Consider the following 21,324-nt stretch of genomic DNA (forward strand, 5'->3'; position numbering starts at 1 on the left):
TCCACGGAGTGGGAAACCTCTAATGCTGCGGAAACCAGTATCATTGGGTCTTGGCCTCAAAATCCCACAAGCCTTTCCTTCTTGGTCTTGTGGCTCCCACACCCCATTTACTCCTTGATCTTGGCCCCTTTAGGGAGCTCATAGACTACCTACGAGGAACTTCAAAAGTCTTGGGAAGGATTGAACTATGGAATGATATAAGTATTGACTCCCAAGTAACAAATTTTTTTAAAAAAGAAAATGTTCTCTACTCGAGCCCTTGGTATCAGCTCATTTCTTCCCCTCCCTCCCTGCTCCCCCCTCCCCCATGAACCCTTGATAATTTATAAATTATTATTACTTTGTCATATCTTACACAAAGCAATTGTTTTGAGGAAGAGGGAAACAAATGTACAAAAGTGCTTGACACAATGGATGTATGTGTGGATTGTGATCAGTTGTGCAAGCCCCCAATAAAATGATTTAATTATTGAAGAAGTTAAAAAACAAAACAGCAGAAAAGAAAATGTTCTAAAACTCATAGTGGTGGTGATTGCACAGCTTTTAATATGCCCGAACTATTGAATTGTATGGTCTGTGACTTATAAGCCAATGCAACTTATTTTTAAAGAAAGGTTAAAACAAAAAGCCCTGTGAGGAAATTTCCTGATCTTTGCATTCCATCCTTAAATGTCTGGCCTTGGCATTCACACGACACGCAGGTGAGGGGATTAACAAGGTCCTCACCTGACAGCAGCCGTGTATGGTCTCTCTTGCTAGATGCACAGCATTTGAGGCTGCAAGGTGCCCATGGAGAAGCAGACGCAGTGTGCTAAAGGGGGGAAAGGTGCAGACACATGGATCCAGGGCATGGAGAGATCTGAATGAGGCTGCAACCAAGAAGAACCCGGGTGGGCCGCCAAACACTGCTCCCCAAATGCAAATTGGCACCTGGGCAATTGCAAAGGCAATTTAGTCACACAGAGTGAAGTGGCAGAAAACCGTTTAATCGCTTATGCATAAATAAGAGGGGGAGCACAAGGTCCAGCTCCAGGTACGTCTGGGTCAATGCAGAGTTTAAATATGCTTTGGTTCCTAAATGCTTCCCCCGACCCCCACCCCACTCTCATGATCCCAAGTCTACCTTACAAATCTCTCTAGACCAGAGGATGTGCACGGGTACAGATAGGAAGTGGAAACACAGGGAATCCAGGACAAATGAAACCCTCAGGACCAGTGGTGAGAGTGGCGATACAGGGAGGGAGGGTTGGAAAGGGGGACCCGATTTTAAGGATCTACATATAACCTCCTCTCCGGGGGATGGACAACAGAAAAGTGGGTGAAGGGAGACGTCGGACAGTGTAAGACATGACAAAATAATAATAACTTATAAATTATCAAGGGTTCATGAAGGAGGGAGAGCGGGAAAAATGAGGAGCCGATGCCAGGGGCTTACATGGAGATGAAATGTTTTGAGAATGATGAGGGTAACGAATGTACAAGTGTGCTTTATACAGCTGATGGATGGATGGACTGTGATGAGTTGGATGAGCCCCCAATTAAAATGATTTAAAAATAAATAAATTAATATGTTTTGCACGAGTAGAAGCTAACAGTCATGTCTACATGCTCCATCTCCAAAGGCATGGCTGTGTTGAACAAAGAGAGCTGTTCTGTCCCTTTGTTTTCTTGGTTCAATGACAGCGATACATTTTAGCTGGTAATAAAAATGTCTGTGTGGCTGAAGAGTCTATCTTTAAGTCTGACAAGGAGACAAGCCAGCCCCGGGTAGGCCTTGTTCTTCCTGAGCACTGGCTTCTCTACGAGGTCCTATTTTATCATGTGTCCTCAGCACAGGTCCAGGGGGACTTTAATTGTCTATATGTTCATCATCCATGTGGCTTGCTTCTCCACTACCTGCGTCTCCAGATGGAGGAGGATGGCTGGCTGCTGGTTCAAACCTTGCACACACTCCTTGTCCAGGCACAGCTTCTCCCCAGAGTGGGTCCTCTGGTGGCGAAGCAGGTCTGACTTCCAGAAATACCCGCGGCCACACTCAGCGCAGACGTACGGCTTCTCCTCTGAGTGGGTCTTCTGGTGCTTCAGGAGGACCGAGTTCTGGATGAAGCCTCGCCCGCACTCGCCGCAGATGTACGGCTTCTCCCCCGAATGGGTCCTCTGGTGCATGACAAGGGTGGACTTCTGCCGAAAGCCTCGCCCACACTCCGGGCACACAAAAGGTTTCTCCCCCGAGTGTGTCCTCTGGTGGGTAATCAGGTAGGACTTGAGTCTGAAGCCTCGCCCACACTCCTGGCACACATACGGCTTCTCCCCTGAGTGTATCCTCTGGTGTTTGATGTAATCCGACCTGCAGCTAAAGCCTTGCTCACACTCCTTGCACACATGGATGTTCTCCACCGAGTGTGTCCTCTCGTGGCGAAGGAGGCCTGACCTCCAGGAAAAGGCTTGCCCACACTCATTGCACACGTAGGGCTTCTCCCCCGAGTGGATCCCCTGGTGTCGGACGAGGTGTGACTTCTGCCGAAAGCCTCGCCCGCACATCTTACACACAAACGGCTTCTCCCCCGAGTGGATCCTCTGGTGCTGAAGGAGGTGTGACTTCTGGAAGAAGCCTCGCCCACACTCCTCGCACATGTACGGCTTCCCACGGGAGCGTGGCCCCTGCAGGGTGATGCCATCTGACTTGTAGCCAAGGCCTTGGCCAAACTCCACGAACTCAGGCGTGCTCTCTACGAAGTGGGTCCACTGGTGGCTCAAGAGGCAGGACTTCCAGGAGAAGGCTCGCCCACACTCGCTGCAAACGTACGGCTTCTCCCCTGAGTGGGTCCGCTGGTGGATGATGAGATGTGACTTCCGGCTAAAGCCTCGCCCACACGTCTTACACATGTAGGGCTTCTCCCCTGAGTGTGTCCTCTGGTGCTGAAGGAGGTGTGATTTCTGGAAGAAGCCTTGCGCACACTCCTGGCACACGTAAGGCTTCTCCCCAGAGTGGGTCCTCTGGTGGCGAAAGAGACCTGACTTCCAGTAAAACCCGCGGCCGCACTCTTGGCAAACATACGGCGTCTCCCCCGAGTGTGTCCTCTGGTGCATGACGACGCTTGAGTGGCGGCTGAATCCTCGCCCACACTCCTCGCACACGTGTGGCTTCCTTCCTGAGCCTGTCTTCTGGGTCGGCCTTCGCCCGGACTCACGGCCAACGGACGGCGTCTTCTCCGGGGGTGTCGTCTGGGGCAGGAGGAGGCCTGGCTGCGGGATGCGGCTGTGCCCACACTCCCAGCACCTGAGGAGCTTCTCACCTGGCTGTGCCCTCGGTCGGATGTGGAGAGTTGGCATGTCGCTAAAACCTTGCCCACACTCACCGCAAATCTGGGGCTTCTCCTGGTTTCTGATGAGCTTGGGACTCAGGAGATAGTCTGGTCCATTCTCTCGAGAGTTGGCTGCGGCAAACCTTGAGCTTTCGAATTCCTCCGACGTTTTGTTTGCTACCATGGACGTCCCCCTTTGGGCTGAGCTGGGCTCTATTCCTGCCCCTGTGTGGCCTTCTCTAGAGCTCGCTGACTCTCTCTGGCCTGGACTGGAGGGTTCCCTGGAAGTCTCTCTGCCCACTGCCATTACACACGAGGGGTGGGAGGCGTCTTCTCTCTCCTTGCTCCAGCAGCTCCGACCAGAAGCCTGCTGCTCTTGCTGCTTCTGAGGCCCCACGATGGAACCCAGAAAGTGCAAGTGATGTCTAGCACACAAGCCGGGGAATGTCTGCAGAACATGCTGGCTGAGAAACGGCTGGCAGGAAACAGGCAGAGAGCAGGGGGAACAGGGGCAGCTTTGTGGCTTTGGATCTGTTGATGAGAGAAAGGTTTCCATTAGGGCAGTCATGAGGTGGGCGGCCAGCACTGTCTGCCTTCCCTCCCGACAGTCAGCCTGATTCCCGGAGGCTCTAGGTGGCCTAAAGAGTGAAGCAGCTGATAATTAGCTGGAGCGTGGGAGGTTCCTAACACAGGGCTGGCGACCTGCTTCCAGTCCATCAGAGCTTTGACAGCCTCTGGAGCAAAGGCCTCCGCTGTGCACATGTGGTACCCGGGTGGGAATGGATTTGATGGCAAACACCGACCACACTCGGAACCGGCGTTGTCGACAGCACCACGTCCTTCCCACCAATCCCTATTTTACTTCCCGTTTTTATCAATCCCACCGTCTACTGAAATCTGGAAGCAGCCCTGGTGGCCAGGGCTAGAGCCCGCAGCTGCTAGACTCTTGGCCGTTGGAACCCACTGGCTGCACCGAGGCAGAAAGAGCTGGCAGTCGGCTGAAACCAAGATTTACAACCCTGAGAACTCCCCTGGGTGGCCCTACTCTGTGTCAAAGGTCACCGTCAGACATCATCACCTTGATGGCTGTGGGTTTAGGACGTGTCATTCCCTTCTGGAAGGTCAGCCATTTGGTGGACAGGGGTCATTTTGGAAGAGTTTCTCATGGCAATCCTTAGGCACAAACCTTTCGGTTCTGATTAGTCTCCTTCTGACAGCTTGGTGTCCCAGTCATTAGAGAGAGAAAATGTTTTGTTTTTCTTCAGTTAATAATGTAAACAGCACTGCACTGACAAAGTTAAACTCCCAGGACCTTCTTCAGGGATGGACAGAAGACAAACGACTGGCACCGCTGCTTACATAGCGCCCTGAACTTATGTTGGGAGAGAAATTTTCTCTCTGTTTATTTTTTGATCTTTTAGTTGCAGTTTTCTGCAAACCTGTCAAAGGCCCGTGATGTGGGACACAGAGAACGGGAAGAGAGTGCATACGGATGAGTCCTTCAGTCTCGTAGGTGAAGGAGCCTGGCAGGCTGGGTCTCTGGGGTGGTCCCACTCTCATCATTAACATTGTTCCCCAGGATAGCCTCCCCTCACAGTGCTGCCTGAACGTGACCTCCGACAAGCACCAGGCTGACTGTTATCGAGCCGGCAGCTTGAACTGCAGGAGCAGACGTGTGGCTATTGCTCTCTAGGCTCTGAAGGCAGCCGCTCCCCTTACCTGCTCCCGGCACTGGCGCTAGGTCACTCCTCCAATGTACTCAGGGAGTTTTAGGTTAGGGCAGAGCCCACTTTATTGCATATGTGATTACCTATAATTAGGGGGGTTTGTCCACCTCTAAATTATTTAAGCCTCTGTTGGAAATATAGTCTCTCTCTCTGCGCAGACCTGGCTCCTGAAGTCATGGCTGCCGAGGTGAGCCCTTGCGTGCCTTATCTTGTTGGATGTCTCTTCAATTTACCCCTCAGTTACTCAACCGCCCCTTGGACCCCTTTGGTTGTGGGGGCTGGTACCCCACACCTTAATACGTAAAGCTTACATGTTCTCATCCGTCTCTTCCCACCCAAGGGTAAGCTCTGTGAGGACAGGGGTTTTGCAGTATGGTCTCAGTGTCTCGAAGATTATCCGGCCTGGAGTAAAGCCCAGACACAGCACCGCTGACAATACCGAAACCGTGGTTCTCAAGTCGATTCCAACTCAAGGCTCCCCCTGCAGCTGTCCAGTCATGTAAGTTTTCCTGGGCCCGCAGGGCTCTATCGGCTGTAATTTTTACAGCCGCCTATTACCAAGCCTTTCTCCTGTGCTGTCTCCGGATCACTGTGAATCATCGACCCTTAGAGTTTAATAGCTGAGTGCAAGCGGCTGGCATCCCTCTGGAAACGCGGACAAAGGAAAACCAATGACATCTGTGGTCGTGAAGCAGACTGCGCTTCCTCGTCTTCCCAGAGGACTGTGCGGCACGCCCCACGGGGATCCTCAGTTGCAGATCTTTATTACAGGGATGCAGACTGCCACCATTTTCTGCCCGAGGGTTCAAACTGCCGAGCTTTCCATGAGCTGCGGAGTGCTCAATTAGCATGTCTCTACAGCTCCACGGGCACTATCGTGTGAACGCGTAAAGGGGAGAAAAAGGGGCACATCCTCACCCAACGAGACCAGACTCCTGTAAATCTCCAGCATCACCTCTTGGTACAGCTTCTTCTGCTCAGCATTCAGGGTCACCCACTCTGCCTCCGTGAAGGCTACGGTGACATCTTCGAATGTAACTGGTTCCTAGAATCAGTGATAAGTCCGTCAGTCCACAGAAAAATCGCCCTCAGCTCTCCCAATGAGAAGACTTGAACAGGTGGCCCTCAAAAGCCTGCGTCTGAAGGGATTCATCTCATTCTTTCAGAGAACATACGTTTCCCCAGAGCAGGTCTTTCTGGACCTGGCTGTATCCCTGGCTCTGGGACAAGGTCTGGGGGCTCATCGGTGATACACGGAACACACGCTGGCCGCTCACCCCATGTACGCTCACTGAAGATTTGACTCGTGGACATAGAACCCCTCCCAGGGAGATGAGTAACAGAAGAGTGGGTGAAGGGAGACAGCAGTCGGTACAAGACATGACAAAAATAATGATTTCTAAATCATCAAGGGTTCATGAGGGAGGGAGGGCGCGGGAGAGGGGAAATGAGCTGATACTAAGACTCGAGTAGAAAGAAAATGTTTTGAAAACACTGATGGCAACCTATGTACACATGTGCTTGACAGAGTGGATGGATGAATGGATGGTAATAAGAGCTGTAGGAGCCCCCAGTACAATGATTTGAAAAAAAAGCTAAAAAACAGAACTGACTGGTGAGTCCACCCGAGAGCTGGAGAGCAGAGCTGGAGGCGGTGACTTTGAGCATTCACGCCGGGAGCAGGCGAGGGGACTAGAAAACAGAGGGCATTCTAGAGGTGGGCATGTGCTGGCACTACGGGACGGAAACGATTCTAAGAACAAGACAGAAGGAACCTCTAACTCCAGCACCGAGTGGGAGCGGGCAGATGGGCCTAGAAAGCATATTCCTGGGGACTTGTGGAAACTAAATGGGATCTCTAAAACCACCCAATTCGTTCCTGGACTTTAAGAACTTTTTCTTTCTTTTTTTTAAAAATCATTTTATTGGGGGCTCGTGCAACTCTTATCACAATCCATACACACATCCAGTGTTTCAAGCACATTCGTACATTTGTTGCCCTCGTCAATCTCAAAACATGTGCTTTCTACTTGAGTCCTTGCTATCAGTTCCTCATTTTTCCTCTCCCTCATGAACCCTTGATAACTTATAAATTATTATTTTGTCATGTCTTACACTGTCTGACGTCTCCCTTCACCCACTTTTCTGTTGCCTGTCCCCCATAGAGGAGGTTATATGTAGAACCTTGTAATCGGTTCCCTTTCCACCCCACCTTCTTTCCACCCTTCCAGTATCTCCACTCTCACCACTGGTCCTGAAGGGATCATCCGTCCTGGATTCCCTGTGTTTCCAGTTCCTGTCTGTACCAGTGTACATCCTCTGGTCTAGCCGGACTTGTGAGGCAGAATTGGGGTCAGGACAGTGGGCGCGGGGAGGGGGGGACTTTTTCTAATGAAGACTTCCTAATCCACAACATCAGTCACCATGTAGGGCATCAGGCACCACGTGCCTCATGGAGGGCGGACATTTGACCACGGGGGCACGGTGCTATTCCAGAGAAAGGGCATGCGTGGGCAGTGGCATCCGTAAGGCGGGGGTCACCCCCATCTGGAGACACAGGGGGTCACATCCTCACCCCTACGCCTATGGATGCAGAACACTGACCAGGAAAGCTTGACCGGAGAAGCCTTCTCCACCGAGACGGTGCTCCTGCTCATTCCGCTCACCAGACCAAGGTCATTTGGGAGACAAGGAGGCTGGACCATCCCCACCCCTCCTGGTTCAGCCAGTGCCTTGCTGCTCAACCCCACCCTTCCCCATCACCCATGGAGCTTCCCCCCCATCTCCCTCTAGCCAACACGGGGGCCCTCTTCTCAATCTAGTGGTGGGTGGGTGTGTACATGTGTCTGCTTTTTGAGTTTCCTGCTGACTGACAAGTTAACTCCAACCCTAGTGACATCACAACTTCAGAGGGTCTCCCCCTGCCCCTTCCCCCAGCAGCAGCACACCAACCCCTGTGCCCATTTTTAGTTGTCAGGGATGTGATCTTCTACCCCTGTACCCCAGGGGGCACCAAGGTACACAGACCATATAATCTGGGAAAACCAACAAGTGGTGTTCCCACTGCTTTGGGGTCTGTGCCAACCCAGGGAGATGCCACAGGACTGAGGAGAACGACCCCACGGGCTTCCCACGGCTGTCGATCTGTCTGACTCGGGCCTCCACGTGTTTCTTCAGCACAGTGGATGGTGGCTTCACATGGCCCTTTCAAGGACATTGTGTAGGGTAAAGTGAGGTGGGGGGGGGGGGTCAGTGAAAGAAAAAGAGAGAGAGAGGCTGGCCCTCTATGAGATGAATCAAGACTGGCTGCTATGTTGGGTCTGACAGCACAATAGTGAGGATGGCCGAGACCGGACAGCGTTTCCTTCTTGTCAACAGGGTCTCCAGGGCACCTCACCAACACCACAGCCAAGGTCAGTGCAACTCACCGCTTTTGGGGGCTTCTTCTTCTCCTCCTGGGTCAGGTCTGTAGCCGTAGGAGATAAATCTGCAAGAAGAAAGAGAGGCCGTGTGGCAGCAGCCCCCTCCATGCTCCCAGAGCGGCTCTTGGGACACGGGAAGGAGGAGCCACCTGAGAGCTACTCAGTTCACAGTGCCCGTTGGGCCCTCGTCCCTTTTGGGATGTGCTGTGCACTCCAGCTCCCGTGCGTGAGGTTATAACCCTACTGCAGAGGGCGCTCTCTTACACGAATGGAAGGATGCAGGCGGGATGTGATCAAGTCTCCACCTTACTAGAGGAGGTGAACCAAGCCACGTTTCCTTGGGGATATAACCAGCCCCAAGTCTGAAAACCACACCTCTATCAAAGCCACCCCCCCTGAGTGTAAGAGAACCGTCTCAGAAGCAGAGAGAGGTTTCCCGGGACCCTCAAGGAAGATGAGCTGACAGTGCAGCATATTCAAATCCCCTGCCTGAAGAAACACAGGCTCCGCCCTGCTGCAACCAGTGGCCCAGGCAAGAAGACCAGGAGAGAGAGCCAAGGAACAGCCAGCCGGCTTGCTGGCCCACAGAGGCCGAAGCCAAGGGACCAGGTGGCCGAGAGGCTGAGGACCAGAGAGAGAGAGAGAGACCTGGCTGCTGGCTGATGATGGGCACTACTGTGTACCAATGACGGTCCCCACACTGTTTCCTAATCTTGCTCTTAGGGTAAACTGTTCACTTCCTTGACAAGCTCCACGAAGGCGACTTCTGTCTGAGTTCTGTGTGGCCACTGCAACAAATTAGGTACCGTGAAAAATAAAAAAAAAGTCGTGTCGGGGGAGGAGCGGTTGTCAGAACAGGTAAAGAAAGATGGAGGCGGATGTGACCTCTGCTTGGTGGCCGTGAGTGGGTGGGTGGGGGACTGGAGATGGGTTCTCATTCTCTCGTGTGCAGCCAGACAAGGTCAGATAGGGCCCCCACGCCGTTTCCAGACCACTTTACTCAGCTGTGGCCACCAACACATTCTCACTGGAAGCTGGTGCTTTCGTCCTCCCTCTTCCCTGCTCCAGCCCCTGGCCCACTCTCACCTGTTGCCTGATGCCTTTGACACCAGTTCGTGGTCTCCATGGTTTCTGGGTTTGGAGACAAGATGTTTTCCCAAGTCTGTTCTCCCCGGGCAGAAGGATCAGCGCCAGAGTCCGACGGAAGCGATCTTAGGTCCACACGGCTACCGGCTGCCTGGAGTGACGTCTTCACACCTCAGGTGGGAAAGGCCTCTTGTTTTCAGGCAGCCAGACCTGTGGGAAGGAACGTGGTATTGCCGGATCCTCGTGGGCGCTGGACCCAGGCCTCCGCAGCAGGGGGAGCCTGTCCTCTCATGCCGTCGTCGGTGAACACTCACAAAGCTCCGTCCACTCCAGGTCTTTGGAGTCTCTACCTCGAGTCCTCTCTGGTCCCTGAGCCCTCAAGTCTGCTCCCTTATCTGTCAAATTTTACGACACCCAACCCCAGATTCCAGCTCCGTGTCCCAGATCAGATCAGTTTCTGCTACCCTAGTCGGGGAAGACCGAATGCAGCCCAATGCCTGAGAAGGAGGAGGAGGAGCTGATGAAGGCTGCCAGTAGGCCGGTCAGGGCACACAGCAGGCAGTCGGCTTCGGCCAGCCTGAGGCCAAGTCTCCAGCAGGGCGCAACTCGGGGTGTCTCTGTAGTCCAAGCGGTGGGTGGTCTGCATGGAACTCCTCCTGGTCTCACTATGACTTCTGCAAAACATACACCCACAGGCCCTGCTTGTCTGTCTATCTTACTACACCCTCGCCAGCAGTGGCCCTCCACTCCTATGGTCCATTTGGGGCTATTAGAGCAAGGGCACCGCCATCCGAGAGGGAGCGGCCAGGACACGCACCCACACGATGGCAGTCCTACTGCTGCCTTCTTGTTGGCTTTAGCTATCACTGAGTGGACTTCAAACTCATGGCGTAGAGTAGAACATCCCTGTCTGTGTTCTTTCAGAGGCAGATTCCTCCTCCCCCATCTTCTAAAGCACATCTGGGTGGGTGTCCACTGCCAATCGTTCAATAAACAGTCAGGAAGTTAACCGTGTTTGGAGTGGAGATCCATCTATTGATAATCAGAAACTCCCTCACAGAAGGGACCACTCAGCCAGGGTGCACTGAAGCTCCAATGTAACACACAACACTCCTCTGGTTCTTTAATGCTTCCTCCCCCCACTATCATGGCCCCAGTTCGACCTCACACATCCTGCTAGAGCGGCGTTATGTACATTGGTACGGATAAGAGCTTTTGAAACCGGAATCCAGGATAGATAAACTCATCAGTAAAAGTAATGGGAGTAAGGATTCCATGTGGGTATGGGAAGGCGGAGGGACTGATAGCAATGATGAGTGTATAATCTCCCTTGAGGCGGATGAATAAAAGAACTGCGGATGAAGAGATACATCAGATGGTGTAAGATGGTATAATACCGTATATACTTGAATATAAGCTGACCTGAATACCTAATTATTACTCGGGAAACCAGAAAAACTGACTGACTCGGGTATAAGCCTAGGGTGCAAAATGCAGAAGCTATTGGTGAGTTTCAATAATTAAAACAAATGAAAATAAAATTACTAAAAATTGAAACATCAGTGGGGTAATGTACTTAAATATTTATTTTAAATAAAAACATAAATAAAAGGACAAGTCATTTAACATTAGCAAACCAGCACAGTAAGTGGAAAATAGGTTCAACACAAACAGTAAGGTATCAACAATGATACCTTAAGAGTACTATTCCCTGAGCTCAATCAGCAACCAAGCTAAAATGTAAAGAGTTAACATCCTTCAAAACTGGGTTCCTCATCATCATCCATATCCCAATGCAGAGCTTCAGCTGGTGTGAGGTCATTGTAGACGCTGTCCTCACTGAGATCGCCGTCATCACCATCACTGCTGTCATTTTCATACAAAGCACAGTCTTCACTGCCATCCATAGCATTACTAATACTACATTTCTGGAAGGCACGTCGCACCATGTCTTCTGGAATATCTTCCATGCATCTCGAACCCACTTTGTTATGAACTCTAAGTCAGGCTTCATGAGATTTCCTCCTTTTGTTAGTCGGGCTTGACCAGATGACATCCATTCATGCCACATCCTTCTCACACGGTCTTTAAAAGGCTTATTCAAAGATACATCCAGAGGCTGCAGTACAGATGTAAGCCCACCTGGAATAACGACTAAAGTAACTTTACTACATTTTGCCAATTTTTTTATGTCATCCGATAGGGGGCTCTGAACATATTCCAAACAGTAACGACGGCTTTTTCTTTAAGGCTGCCCCTGGTCGTTGGTTCCAAATTTCTTCCAGCCATTTTTTTGTTCCGTCTTCATCCATCCAGTCTTTAACATGTGCACACACAGTAATTCTTAGTGGGAAATTGATCTTTTTAGGCAAGGTCTTTCTTTTAAAAATAATGACAGGATGCAGCTTAGTTCCATTAGTCAAACATGATAGAACAACTGTAAAGTGTTTTTTTTTCATTTCCTGTGGTTTTGAGAAAAATGTTTTTTTCTCCTAAACTTGCCGCAGTTCTGTTGCTTGGAAGATCAAAAGTCGTGGCAGTTTCATCCATATTCCCAATATCTGCCAGGTCATTGTTAGAAATCCTTCTTTGTTTTATAATAAATGACTGGAATGACATAATTTTTTCTTCAAGGTCTTGTGGCAATTTCTGGGAAATCTTTGTTCTTTGTCTCAAACATAGGCCAAACCTATTCATGAAGCGGGTACACCATCCTGCTGGCGCAGCAAATTTTTCAATGCCTGGTGCTATATATTTGTCATCCTTAGCCATTTGTAGAGCACGTATGTGGATTCCCATGTGTGTTACGCAGTAACCATTCTGACGACACTCCATAGCCCATTTATGCAATTCACTCTCTAGAGCCCCATAAAAAAGACGTTAAACCACGACGAGCTTTTCTAGCTTTTGGAATCTGTTCCAAGTCAGCCTTCATTTTCCGCCACTCCCTCACTTGCTTTTTGTCAACACAGAATTCCCTACTTGCAATCCTGTTACTGCTCTCTTCTGCTCTTGACACAACTTTCATTTTGAAACCAGCCTCATATGACCAGTGTTTTTGTTTTGGTTCAAGAGTATCCATTTCTAATAGGATAAAAAAACAAGACTTTGAAAAAGAACTTTCATGGTAATGCCCCCCCTACCCCGCAACGTGTTAGCCGGAAGGTGGGGGGAGTCCGTGCGGGCAGGGGATGCAAGATGTGAATTAACACAGAGACCAGAGGGGAGAGACGGAGCGCAGCCACAGACACATCCTTACCAGTTCAGCTGGCAGCTTAAGTGAATCACTATGGGTACTTCTGAGAATTGGAGCCGTCCACGTCATAGGACGGCTCTGATTGGTTAGATGTGAGTAAACAAATATTCAAAGCCCTGCAGTGTCAGCGGGGCTTTGAATGAACATTTTTTGGTGCTGAAAAACTGGCTTATACATGAGTATATACGGTATATATAACTCATTAAGGGTTCACAAGGGTGGTAGAGTGGGGGAGAAGTGAATAAAGAGGAGCTGATATCAAGGGGCTCCAATAGAAAGAAAATGCTTTGAAAATGATGATGGCAGCTTTCTGCACAAGTTTGCTTGATGTACTTGATTTATGGATTGTGATACTATCTGTAAGAGCCCCTAATAAAAAATCAATTAAAACAAAACAAAGAATTGAACCATGTAGGCTGTCCAGGGACTCCATACTTAGCTTCCTGGTTATGTCACCAACCACCGACATCCATTCCAATGCACAGCAACATGAGACTAAAGTGGATCCGATGCTCCTGAGGGTGTCTGTGACTCTAACCTTTACCGGAACCCACATGCTCACATCTTTCTCCCACGGGGCGGCTCGTGGGTACAATCCACCACCCCCGTCTTTAGCAGCCTAATGCTTCTCACACTGTGCCAACGGGGCTTCTTAGGACAAAGATTGGGAACATTAACAAGCACGATAAGGGGTTCAGTAAAATCTTTTCCAGGAAGAACCAGGGAGTCGCCTCTGAAAGTCGGGCTACCACTAAAATCACATGCCTTCTGAAACATGAGATCATTTCAATCCCTGCAGCCTAGATTAAGCTAACTGACTCCAGTCTCTGGTGACGGGATCTGCTCAAATGTAAGAGCAAAGAGTTTATGGAAACTGAATGCATATAAATGAAAAAAAATTTTAACTAAGTATTCTGATATTCAAGGGGAGGAAAAGAGTTTTAATATAGAAAAGTGGTCAATCTCTCTTTACTCAACAGCTCCTTAGTCTAACCCAGTGGTTCTCAACCTTCCTAATGCCTCGACCCTTTAATATAGTTCCTCATGTTGTGGTGACCCCAACCATAAAATTATTTCCGTGGCTACTTCATCACTGTCATTTTGCTACTGTTATGAATCATCATGTAAACATCTGATATGCAGGATGCATTTTCATTGTTACAAGTTGAACATAATTAAAGCATCGCGATCAACCACAAAAACAATATGCAATAATATATTGTGAAATATTTGTTTCTAATTACAAATAAATGAAAATGTGTCCTGAAGCATGGTGTGCCACACCAGGAAGGGGGTGCCAGGAGATCTGATGACGCACGAGACTTGCTGTAGCGGTTTCCCCAGCCCGAGGGAACAGTCTCACCCAGCCAAGGTTCCCACGGTCGACTGGGATTTCAATGCGCTAGAATCGATGGCCATGTCCAGGACAGGAAATAAGTTTTTAAAAATAATATAAATAAATAAATAACAAGAGAACACAGCTCTTACCCTTCCCATAACTTCAGGAACAAGGACACATATGGACCAAGGAAAATCTGACGGATCCCCAGCCAGAGGGAAAAGGGGTGATAAAAATCCAAAGGCACTGATCACTCTTCTCTGTCGGGGAATCCAGGGCAGACACACCCTTCAGGACCAAGAATGAGAGCAGCGATACCAGGAGGGTAAGGGAAAGGTGGGGGGAGGAAGGGGGAACTGATCACAACGATCTACATATAACCTCCTTCCAGGGGGCCGGGCAACAGAAAAGTGGATGAAGGAAGACATTCGGAAAGGGTAAGGCATGAAAAAACAATAATAATTTATAAATTATCAAAGGTTTGTGAGGGAGGGAGAAGAAGGGAGGGAGGGGAAAATGAGGAGCTGATAACAGGGCTCAAGTAGAGTTTTGAAAATGATGGTAGGGGGGAGGGAGTGGGGATAAATGTTGGAGCTGATACCAAGGGCTCAATAGAAAATAAATGTCTAGGGAAGAATGAAGACATCATATGTACAAACTCGCCTGATGCAAGTGATGTATGGACTATAACAAGAGTTGTAAGAGTTCCCAATAAAATGCTCTTTTAATAAAAAATAAAGGAGCTGATGCCAGGGGCTTAAGTGGACAGCAAATGCTTTAAGAATGTTGAGGGCAATGAATGTACAAATGTGCTTTACACAATTGATGTATGTGTGGATTGTGATAAGAGTTGTATGAACCCCCAATAAAATGATTTTAAATTAATAAATAAAACCATTCTCTTTATAAAAAAAAGATGATGGCAACAAATGTACAAATGTGCTTGACACAATGGATGGATGGATTGTGATAAGAGCTCTAAGAGCCCCCAATAAAATGATTTAAATAAATAAACTATTCTCTTTATACAAAAAAAAATGATGATGGCAACAAATGTACAAACATGCTCAACACAATGGATGGATGGATTGCAATAAGAGCTCTCACAGCCCCCAATAACATGATTAAGGAAAAAAAAAAAGGAAAGGCAAAGGCATATGGGAACAGTCTACTGGACGAATGGACTAAGCAAACCTCAGGCTCCACAACTTGAGGTCAGAAGAACTAGAGGGTGCCTGGCCACCCTACCAACTGCTCTGAAACGGTAAAGGAGCTGCAGAAGGTCCTTGCTAAGAGAGAAAATGGGAAGCAAAAACCAAAACCATGAAAGCGAACAGGCTCACTGGTCAGCTAAACAGGGGGACACCCCCAAAAGATAGTCCTCAGTCAAATTTCTGACCTCACCTCTGTGGGTTGAACGGTCCACCACTTATGATGGCAGGGGCAGCATTTGCCCAACGACAAAGCTCAACGGGCTCAGAGAGGAGGAGCCGTGAAAGCCATGAGCCGGGAGAACGCAGTGTGAGCAAGGTTCACCGGGAGCCTGCGATGCGTGCAGTGAAATCAGCGTGTACAGCCTGTGGCCAGCGAGTTGACTCAGGGCCAACCTGTTGCCCTTTACCGTCAAGTACACCTAAAACCTCATTTGCGCTGTCTCCTCTCATGTCACCTTACAGCTGTGTGGCTGATGTCACAGGACGCCCCGTCCCGCTGCTACAAGTCGTGCGTGTCAACCTGTAGCCTCCAACCAGGTCTTTTTTTTTTTCTTTTGAAATCTCATCTGCAAAGGCAATCAGGATTAGAAAAACGATCTCGTTGCCATAATTGTGTCACTGAAAATTATGTCTGAAAGACCAAGGCACACTTATCCCTCAGCCTGATCACCAGACCCTGGCTGCAGTCCTTTGTAAAAACAAAAAACACCAGGATAGGCATTTTTCTTTCTTTCTTTCTTTTTTTATTTAGAAGAGCAGAAAATGCAGGGAAAGGTACCAACCCGAAACTCATTACTTGGGGTGTTCCCCAGTTTGATGGGTGGAACATGGATGCCCAATACCCATCAGGCCATTAAGGGACTCCCTACCTGCTCACTGTCATCGAGAAAGCTTCCACCAGACTGATCATCTCAAGCATTTAAAACGAAACAAATGAGAGGCCCAAAGCCACATAAATGTGAACTTTTTTTTTTTTTTTTAAATCCAACCCAAGTTACTCTGACATAGGATTTCTTCCTTGGTAGCAAGCTTCCTACTTACAAGGAACAGTCTGGAATGCATGCAGCCAGCAGAAAATGCCACTGTTAATGGGTGACCAGCCAAAGAAGTCTTTGACCTCTTTTATCAAGGAAGTACTGAGTACCAGGACGTCCCTTGAGAAGGACCAGTCCGGAGGAACTTGCATCACCACTTGCTGGAGAAGTAAAACAGGGTAATAAACCAATTCGCCAATAAGCTCCTTGCTTCCACTAACCTCCACCCTCCAAGTAAAAACGCTGTCATCCAGTCTGTCCGGACTCAGAAATCTTATACGGGGGCTCCAGAACTTTGTCCACAGACCAAGAGGCAGTTGAACAGGATAAGAAAATGCTCCTTTAGGCTCAAGTAGAAAGCAAATGCTTTGAGAATGATGATGGCAACAACTATACAAATGTGCTTGACACAATGGATGGATGGATGGTGATGAGCTGTATGCGCCCCCAATAAAATGGTTTTAAAAAGAAAAGAAAATGCTCCTTTAAAATCAGGAAACGTGTGACTCAGGCTTGTATCCTTTGAGTATAATTGATCTATAGGTCAACCAAATGCTCTGAGAAGCTGGATTGCACTGCTTTGTTGTTGTTGTTGTTAGGCGGTTGAGTTGGTTCCAACGGTGGTGACAACAGAGTATGTACAACACTGTCCAGTCCTGGGCCATCCTCACGATTGTTCCCATGTCTGAGTCCATCGATACTGCTGCTGTGTCCATCTATTTAACCAAAGGTCTTCGGCCTTTTCACTGCCCGACCAGGGGCAGTCCTTCTCCAGGGACTGGGCTCTCCCGATACTTCCAAAGTACTTGAAATAGTCTCACCATCTTTGCCTTTAAGGAGCACTCTGGCCATACTTCTTCCAAGACAGATTCATTTGTTATTTAGGCAGTCTGTGGTACTTTTATTTTTTTTTATTAATCGTTTGATTGGGGGGGGGGCCTCTTGCAAATCTTATTAACAATCCATCATTTAATTGTATTAAGTACATTTGCACATATGTTGCCAACATCTCCAAAACCTTTTCTTTCTACCTTTCTACTTGAGCCCTTGGTATCAGCTCTTTTTCTCCCCTCCCCTCCCCTCATGAATCCTTGATCAATTATATATTATTATATTGTGTCTTATACTGTCCGTTGTCTCCCTTCACCCAGATTTCTGTTATTCATCCCCCAGGGATGAGCTATATACCCAACCTTGTGATGGGTTCCCCCTATCCCCCACCCCACCCTCCATCTCCCTACCCTCATGAGATCGACTCCCACTGCTGTTCCTGAGGGGTTTATCTGTCCTGATTTCCATGTGTCCAGAGCTCTTATCTGTACCAATGTGTGTACTCTGGTCTAGCTGGATTTGTAAGGTAGAAATGGGTCATGGTAGTCGGGGGTAGGGGGGGGCCGAGGGAAGCATTCAGACACGAGAAATGTTGTGTGTTTTGTTGGTGCCATGTGGTTGAGTCATCCCTTCCTTGTGACCCTTCTGTGGGGGGGATGTCCAATTGTCTACAGATGGGCTTTGGGTCTCTACTCCAGACCCCTTCTTTCACATCAATATAATTGTTTGTTTTGGATCTTTTGACACCCGATACCTGATACCTCATGATCACACAGTTTGCTGTGTTTCTTCCACATGTGCTTATTTGCTTCCTTGCTAGAAGGTTGATTGTTTAACTTCAAGCCTTTATGACCCCAGGCTCTGTATCTTTTCATAGCTGGGCATCATTCGCTTTCTTCACCACATTTGCTTATGGACCCATTTTGTCTTCAGTGATCATGTCAGCAAGGTATCAAAGAGTGCCAGGTTATTAGGACAACGTGTTCTTGTGTTTAGGGAGCCCTTGAGTAGAGGCCCGAATTCCATCTATCTTAATACGTAACATATAAACATATGTACATCGGCCTCTATACTTTTAATTATAAATTTATATTTACATATATGCATGCCAATAGCTGTGCCTCTCTAAATAGCTTTTGCTTCCTAGCTCTTTCCTGTTTCCTTTCACCTTCCTCCTGTCCCACTATCATGCTCACCCTCCATTCAGCTCTCAGTAATTCCTCTCAGATACAATGCACTTGTTCAAACCCCACCAGGCATTATATGCCCTCCTCGTCAATTTTAGGTCTCTTGATCCCTGTTTGCTAGCTCCTTGCTCCCCCTCCCCTCCTCTCCGATGTCCCCGCTGGGACCACCAGAGAGGTGGTCTTCTCAGGATGGTTTGTCCTGCCTATCTTATATAGATAGACATAGAGTAAACAAACAGACAAACACCATTATAGATAGTTGAGGTCTGTCTGCTGACCCTTGGGAGTGTTTTCCAATTGGGCCTGGAGAGGTGCCAAGCCCTGTTCCCTGAGTCAGAAGTCCATTTCCAGGAGTCCTCAAGGTCTTTGTTACTTTGTTCCCCTTGCTGCCCTGTTGCATCCCCTTTGAGATTTGCACCACTGTGTGTGTATCAGACCAGACACACTTTCCACACAGTGTCTCCAGTGCTGTCCCCCGTAGCACTATGGGTCAGTGAATGAATGCCATGTCTCGCGGTGGGGCTGGCCCTCCAGTCCTCTCTGTGCATTGGCTGCTCAGAGCAGGGATGTATTTCTGGGGGGTGGGCCCTTGTTGGGTCATGAGGAGGTCCACTCTCTCTCCCTCTTGCTTTTCCTATTAGTTTGTATCCATGTGGTTTGGACAGACCTGCCACTTTCCCCAGGCTATATCTTCAGTGCTGTCTTCTGAAATGCATTCTTCTGGGGAGGGGGTCATAGCTCAACATAGCTCAGCTAGGGTGGGCCTGACACACACATGCCATTGGTACTTTCAATATTCTTCAACAGGACAATTCAAATACATCAATTCTTCTGCAGTCTTCCTTATTCAATGCCCAACTTTCACATGCATGAAGCAACTGAACATACCATGGTTGGCATCTAGCACATACTGGTCCTCCAATGAACCTGCTGGCCTTGCGGCACTTTAAAGAGGTCTTGTACAGCAGATTGACCCCGGGCAACGTGTCGCCTGGCTTCCTGATTGCTGCACCCGTGAGCAATTATTATAAATCCAAGTAAGATGAAAGTCCTTGACCACTTCCAGGATTCAGTCCTTTTCTCCATGGATCATGACGTCACCTATTGGTCCAGCGGTGAGGGTTTCGGTTTTCCTCACACTGAGTTGTCATCCACACTGGACTGCACAGGAACAACTCTTAAACGCAGGACATTTTTAACAGATGGTGTTAAAAAGAATAATGTATAGTGAAGGTACTCATGTTTTACAGGGTCTCAAGGTCACTTCTTTGGGTCTCCTTTTAAAGCCAGGTTAGACCTCTCATGTGGCCCTTCCCTACACCATAACCCACAGATAAAACATAATCACAGGTAAAAATGCTAAATGCTAAATCACTTCTTGCTTATAGCAAACCTACAGGGCAGAGAGTGCCTGCTCGTTAAACTCTCCCAAGCGGTAAGTCTTTACAGAAGCGGACTGGCACAGTTCTCCTGTGGGCTCAAACACTTAACCTTTTGGTTGGCAGCCCAGCACCTGACTCACTGTGTCAAGCACTCCTCCAGAAATCCAGACCCCGAAACCTCCACGGCCACTCCCTAGGGATGTTATTCCACTCTCAGGCTTATCTCCAATCGCTGCTCAATCTATCAACAAGTCAAGGCACGGAAAACCCTGAGACATCACCACCTCCCTACTCTGGCCCCTACTCAACTACCACCTGAAATATCTCCTGAACCCACTGGCTGTCCCTGGAGGGCCGAGTAGGCACATAGGGCTTCCAAACCCATCTCTCTGATGGGAAGCGGACGGATCGCTCCATCTTTCACCTGGAAAGTGACTGGTGTTTGAAAGGGCTTTGCACTGCGGTTAGCAGTTCGGCCCTGAACCCCGCTGCCACCAGGTCTCTTTGGGGGTTTTATTTAGACACTGCCATAACCCAAGGCACCCTGGTGGTGTCGTGGGTGAAGTGCTGGGTTGCTGACTCCGAGATGAGCAGTTTAGAACCACCGGCCTTTTCCCAGGAGAAAGGTGAGGCCATCTGTCCCGGCAAAGATTTCGTCTTGGGAAACCCACAGGGGCAATTCTATTCTGACTGACTGGGTCGCTATGGGAGTGAATGACCGTAGCCTAACCTTAAAATTTACGGGAAATCACGCATCCCTTCAGGGACCCGGAGGTTCACGACCCAGAAGGCAGCCCCTGCCAACCCCCCGACCCCGCCAAATAGCAGGAATTCTATCGCCTCAGCTCCGGCGTTAACTCATCCTCCTACCCTAAAACACCACTCTTTAGGAAACTGTTTCCCTCCCCCAGACCTAACCCCACCTCCTTCACAGTAGAAAATCCACCTCCCAGATCCCTGGCCCCAAACTGGCCTCCCGTCAGCCCAACTCCGGCCCGGACACCGGCACCAAGTCCAACCTTTCCTGACTCCCCACCCAGCGTGCAGGGGAAGAAATTACCTCCAGAGCCCACGCGGGTGCAGCCTCCTCCACGCCGCCCCACGGAAGCCCACCGGGACTACCATTCCCAGAATCCGCGCGGCCTGCGTCACGCCGGCCGCACGCGCAGCGTCTGACGCACGAGGTGAAGCGCGACCTTCGCCCTGGTGGGGCCGCGGGGCCCGCCCCTCGCCTTCAATACTAGCCACTCCACGGGGAGTGTTTCGCCATCAAAGTCCGGTGAGGTCAGTTCACCCCGGAGATGACCAGCCTCCCCATTCGGCCGCTTCCGAAGACGACTTCCGGATCCGCCCCTCGGCGCGCCGGGGACCTAATAAAGCGCTTCCGCTTCCGGTGTGCGCGTGGCCCCGCCCACCGCGCCGGCTGGGGGGCGGGCACTGCATGTGCGTTTCCGCTGGCGCCGGGCTGCGTTCGCTGGGCTCGGGCTCCGCCGCGGACACCCGCTCCCCTGGCGGCGGGGAGAGGAGGCCTCTCGGGGTCG

At 49.4% G+C, this 21,324-nt stretch overlaps 1 protein-coding gene across 1 annotated transcript; it reads right to left on the bottom strand.

Moving 5' to 3' along the window:
- Nucleotides 1–312: 312 nt before the first annotated feature.
- Nucleotides 313–21,025, bottom strand: LOC142431921 (uncharacterized). The gene is made up of 5 exons (XM_075536923.1): nucleotides 20,844–21,025; nucleotides 9,541–9,750; nucleotides 8,461–8,519; nucleotides 5,951–6,077; nucleotides 313–3,836 (listed from the first exon to the last, which is right to left on the bottom strand). Exons 2-5 carry the CDS (start codon nucleotides 9,578–9,580, stop codon nucleotides 1,858–1,860), a joined length of 2,205 nt encoding a protein of 734 aa, XP_075393038.1. The 5' UTR covers nucleotides 9,581–9,750; nucleotides 20,844–21,025; the 3' UTR covers nucleotides 313–1,857.
- Between the last annotated feature and the right edge of the window lie 299 nt (nucleotides 21,026–21,324).

The sequence above is a fragment of the Tenrec ecaudatus genome, chromosome 18 (assembly GCF_050624435.1).
Source record: "Tenrec ecaudatus isolate mTenEca1 chromosome 18, mTenEca1.hap1, whole genome shotgun sequence".
Classification (NCBI taxonomy): domain Eukaryota; kingdom Metazoa; phylum Chordata; class Mammalia; order Afrosoricida; family Tenrecidae; genus Tenrec; species Tenrec ecaudatus.

What these genes read in the sequence shown, in the direction of transcription:
- LOC142431921 (XM_075536923.1), bottom strand. Translation starts at nt 9,580, where the DNA reads ATGGAGACCACGAACTGGTGTCAAAGGCATCAGGCAACAG. An exon ending in TCAAAGGCATCAGGCAACAG is followed by an intron (nt 8,520 to 9,540) that starts GTGAGAGTGGGC and finishes TTCTTCTTGCAG; the next exon opens with ATTTATCTCCTACGGCTACA. An exon ending in AGAAGAAGCCCCCAAAAGCG is followed by an intron (nt 6,078 to 8,460) that starts GTGAGTTGCACT and finishes CACTGATTCTAG; the next exon opens with GAACCAGTTACATTCGAAGA.